We start from the raw sequence: 5,056 nt of genomic DNA, 5'->3' as shown, positions 1-5,056 counted from the left end.
TATTGAGGAAAACCAGGGTTTATATAGTTGCTGTCTACGTGCATGGCATTTAAGTGACATTTAACAATATTAAATATAATTATAATTTCTTAGATGATTCATACCCTTGACATTTCTATTGTGCGTTAATTAATCTATTTTCTATTTTCTTAATGTCACATGACGTATGCATCACGTAGGGCTTACGTTATAGTTTATCGCAACGTAAGCATGTACAGTAATGAGACTGTACATACTGGCAACCCCAAAAGGAAGTTAAGGATACCCGAGATAGGATCTAAGTTACAATGGCTCGTGATAAGGAACTGCATTTGTTAAGTAGGTCATACATGAAGTTATTGTTTTGATTTGTAGTTAGGGTTGTCTCTTCGTTTTCCGCTAGCCCGATGTTAGTAGTGAAATGGCAAGTTGAGGTTTGAAGTTCGTTTTCCAGATTAGTTTCGGGAAGTGACGGACCGTGCCACCAGAGGGTGAGATTCACCAGTTTGCTTGGGTACACGCCTCGTGAAGCGCAGTCACTTGGATTTTCCTCAGATCTGATGTAATTCCACTTGTCTGCTGGTATTATTTGTGTGACCTTTACTACTCGGTTGGCCACGTATTTTTCCCATCGTGACTCGTCCCCCTGTAGCCATGCGAGGGTTACTTGGGAGTCGCAAAATGCTCGTATAGTTACATCGTAGTCTTTGTAGGCTTTCAATACCTTCTTCATGAGTTGGGCTAGTAGTAGGGTTCCACATAATTCTAATTTTGGTAGAGTAGTTTTTTGCGATATGGGGGCCACCCTAGTTTTCGCTGCTAGTAGAGTTGTTCGCAGCTTCCCGTTGTCATCCTTAACGCGAGTGTAAATGACGCAGGCAAACGCTTTCTCACTTGCGTCAGAGAACCCTAAAAGTTCGATTTGCTTTGATGTTCCGCCGATCCATCTGTTTAGGTTAACCTTGTTTAGTAGTTGTAGTTCCGTTTTAAGTTTTATCCAATCTTCTTGGATTTGATGAGGCAGAATTTGATCCCATGAAATATTACTGGTCCAAACCCTTTGGAATATTAGTTTTGCCGTCACGGTGACAGGACTATACCAGCCTAATGGGTCATATAGGCGTGATATTTCAGACAGTAGAGTCCGTTTAGTTAAGTTTGACGCTGTGTCGTTTTGTAGTTCCCAGCTGAGTAGGAACGTGTCCGAGCTTGGGTTCCAGCCAAGTCCTAATGTTTTCATAGATTCTTCATGTTTGAAGTCGTATATTTGTGTTGAAATTTGATCTTTGGTTAGATCCTCCAGCAAAGTTGGGTCGTTAGCTGACCATTTTCGTAAGTTCATACCTCCACCTTTGAGTAGGCTTATTAGTGAGCTCTGTAGTTCTTTTGCTTCTTCGATTGAGTTGCGACCGCTGATGAGGTCGTCAACGTAGAATTCGTTCTTTAGTGTTTCGGCAGCTTCGGGATGTTTGTGACCATCGTCAATGGCCAACTGCTTGAGTGTTCTTGTTGCTAACCAACCTGCACATTTTTGGCCGTAGGTTACTGTACAGAGTTGGTATTCCTGAAGTTTTTCAGAAGGCGAGTTTCGCCATATTATCTTCTGAAGATGTTGTTGGTCCTCAGAGATCCATATGCATCTGTACATCATTTGGACATCAGCGCAAAAGGCGTATTTGTAGGACCTCCATTTTAGTATCAGGGCTTGAATGTCCCTTTGTAGGTTAGGACCCTTTTCTTGGAGGCTATTTAAGCTATAGCCGCTGCTGGTTTTTTGTGATGCATTATAAACAACCCTTAACTTTGTGGTGGATGCTTTTGCCCTCAGCACCCCATGATGCGGAAGGTAACAGTCTTGTGCTGAGGATGACTTAGAAGGCTTCATGTGCTGCAGATCGGAATATTCTTTCATAAATTCCCGATACATTTGGGCGAATTTTGGTTGCCTTTGCAGTTTGCGTTCTAGTTGTAGAAACTGAGAGATCGCTATTTGTTTTGAATTTCCCAGCTTTTTTTCGTATTTTGCGTTTAGTGGCATTTTCACAATGTATTTTCCATCGGGGCCCCGCTTAACAGTTTGCTGGTAGTAATCTTCACATTTATCGTCCGTAGACCTATCCGCGTCGTTTTGCGAGATGTCTTCATTTTCCCAAAATTTGGTAAGTTCATCCATGTTAGTTAAGGCTGCGTGGCAGCTGGGTGAGGTGGGAGTTGTCAGGCTTCCACTGATAATCCAACCTAGCTGGGTTTGTTGGGCAATTGGAGCCCTTTTACCAGCTTTTATTAGCCCGTTCATGAGGGCGTCAGCGTAAACGTGGGCCCCGAGTAGCAGGTCTATGGGGCGCGACACGTCGAAGTCAGGGTCCGCTAGTTTTAAGTTTTGTATGTGCGGCCAGTCTGCTTTCTTGAATGTGGAGTTAGGTAAGTTCCTAGTTATTTTGCGGACGATAAATGCTTTTGTTTGAAATGTATAATCGGAATGCAAGGACTTGCCCTTAAGCTCTGCTTTTCCTTTGCAGGTTAAGGTCCCGATTCCAGTTATAGTCCCATTTAGCTTCTTCCTGGGTAGGTTTAGTAATTGTGCGGCATTTTCAGTTATGAGATTTAGCTGAGAGCCTTGATCTAGTAATGCGCGTAGCGTTGTAAATGTCCCGTTGCTTGCCTGAAGTTGAAGCTGAACCGTAGTTAGCAGGACTTCTACCTCATTTGTTGCTATATGATGGCTCGTTGGTTGTTGAGTGGAAGTTGATGGCTTTGGCCCGAATGGAAATTTTGTATATTTAGAAGCTATTTGTTTCTTCATGTTATTATTGTGCAATAATGAATGATGTTTCATGTTACATTCTTTGCACGTATTTTGAGATCCGCATTCCCTGTCCCCGTGATCGGACAAACAGTTTTTGCAGACCTTTAGTTTCGCAACCATATTGTTGCGTTGCGGTATATCCAGGTCAACAAACCTTTGACATTGTCTCAGCGAGTGCCCCCCTTCGCAAAGTGGACATTGACCGTGTGTTGCATGGTATGTTTTGAAGTTATTCTTGAAATAGTTAAAGTTATTGTAGTTAGGCTTCTTGGTTTGATATTCCTTACTAAAGGTTTTCACGGATGCTTGCTTCTGTTGGGTGATGACATCCTTTTTAGCGCGTTTCATGGTTTCATAAGCCATGAATTTGCTCTCTAGAAAGTAGAGAAAGTCATGTAACACCGGTACTTCCCTGTGGTCTTGGAGGTCCCGTACGTAGTCGCTGTGTGTGGATGCGTCCAATTTCAAAGTCATCAAATGAACGATAATAGGATCCCACGTTGTGGTATCTAAGCCGATATTTGTTAGTCCACTTAAGCATTCGGTTATGACGTCATGCATTTTTTTCAGGTTGTAGGCATCTGGTTGTTGAATGGTAGGCAAATTCAGCATGGTGTTCATAAAGGAAGTAAATTGAAGACGCCGATTGTCATAACGCTGATTTAAAATGTCCCAGCATGAGTTGTAGTTGTCTGCGTTAATTGTGAGATGCTGGACCAATCTTTCTGCTTCTCCACGAAGTTTAGTTTTGAGATGCTGCATCTTCTGTGCCTTGTTGATTGTTGGATTGTTGTGGACGGTTTCTACGAAAAGATCTTTGAACGAAATCCATTGGTTGTAGTTTCCCGAGAATTCGGGTATCGAAATGCGAGGTGCCGATTTTTGATAATGTGACGTTGTCCATATCTTGCTGTTGAGATCCTTTCGCATGGAATCGTACCTGTTTTCTATGTCGGTGAATATATTGTAGTAAGTTTCATGAGCACCTTTGAGTAAGCCATCTATCTCCCAGTGTTGTTTGTCTATGTCCGTCCATTTTGATTTTAGGATATTAAGATTATCTTCTAATTCCCATTTTTCATTGTTAGGGGCAATGGCAATTTTTGACATCGCTCGGTCGATTGCCTTGAAGTTGCATTCTTGTTTGCTTAACAGTTGAATGACGTCACTGGTTCCGGTTTCCGTTCCTTCCAGACGCTCTGTAAGGTCGAATTGTACTGAACTGTTCGCTTCAGTTAGCTTGTGAATCAAGTTTAGCATATCCGCCTTAGTAACGTCGTACATGTTTTTTGTTTTTGTGTGGATGTCTTCCTGAAAGTAGGTGATGTTTTTGTCCTCGATTTCTGTTTCGAGGACCCCATGTTGGCTCTCGAACTTATCCCATAAGGCGTCGAGATTGGCCAGCCGTTTGTTTAAATAGTCGCGAGTTTTCCTGTCCGCTGAGTCTTTCTTGTAGTTGGCGCACAGGGACTTGATGCTTTCAAAGCAGGCTTGTTGCTGCAGGAGTTTGCTCATGATGAGTTGAAGGCTAAGCTGTCGCTTGAAGTTAGTTGGTATGTCCAATCACCGCCGGGTTTCTTGTTACCGTGACAGGCGATAGGATAGCCAATTGTTAAGCTGATGTTCTCAGTAGTTTACCGAGTATGAGTGAGCTGACGAGTTTGATTGATACACAACACGTAGAGCTTGCACCCCTTCTGTCTTTAGATGTAGGTTCCGGAGCGCAGCGTGGGTGGAGTATTACCTCTGGTTCAGCCCGAAGTCCGTGTTCACAGCTCACAGGCAATCAGTGCTTTTAGCACGATATATGTGCCTTCTCAATTTACTGGTGAGACCCGCTTGTGGGAGGCCAGTAAACCGATTCACTATCGTAATAAGCAACAAAACACTAAATACCTTTTGTGAGCAGCGAAGGACCCGGAGAGGTTCGAAGGACCATAAAATGTAGGGGCCGTTAGCCCTTACACTTGCTTGATGCGACTGGTAGCGCTGGTGGCGGAGGTAGAATAATACACTGAAGGTTGGATGGTTACTGAACGATTTATTGAGGAAAACCAGGGTTTATATAGTTGCTGTCTACGTGCATGGCATTTAAGTGACATTTAACAATATTAAATATAATTATAATTTCTTAGATGATTCATACCCTTGACATTTCTATTGTGCGTTAATTAATCTATTTTCTATTTTCTTAATGTCACATGACGTATGCATCACGTAGGGCTTACGTTATAGTTTATCGCAACGTAAGCATGTACAGTAATGAGACTG

At 42.6% G+C, this 5,056-nt stretch overlaps 1 protein-coding gene across 1 annotated transcript; it reads right to left on the bottom strand.

Moving 5' to 3' along the window:
* Positions 1–277: 277 nt before the first annotated feature.
* Positions 278–4,300, bottom strand: LOC133529314 (uncharacterized). Its single transcript, XM_061867010.1, has one exon. The coding sequence runs from the start codon at positions 4,298–4,300 to the stop codon at positions 278–280; it is 4,023 nt and encodes a 1,340-aa protein (XP_061722994.1).
* Positions 4,301–5,056: the final 756 nt, after the last annotated feature.

This window comes from Cydia pomonella, chromosome 20 (genome assembly GCF_033807575.1).
Source record: "Cydia pomonella isolate Wapato2018A chromosome 20, ilCydPomo1, whole genome shotgun sequence".
NCBI classification, from domain to species: Eukaryota; Metazoa; Arthropoda; class Insecta; order Lepidoptera; family Tortricidae; genus Cydia; species Cydia pomonella.
Note: the sequence above shows the minus strand (reverse complement) of the source record. Positions and strands in the feature narration are given on the sequence as shown.

Coding starts and splice junctions, on each gene's coding strand:
- LOC133529314 (XM_061867010.1), bottom strand. CDS start 4,300: ATGAGCAAACTCCTGCAGCAACAAGCCTGCTTTGAAAGCATCAAGTCC.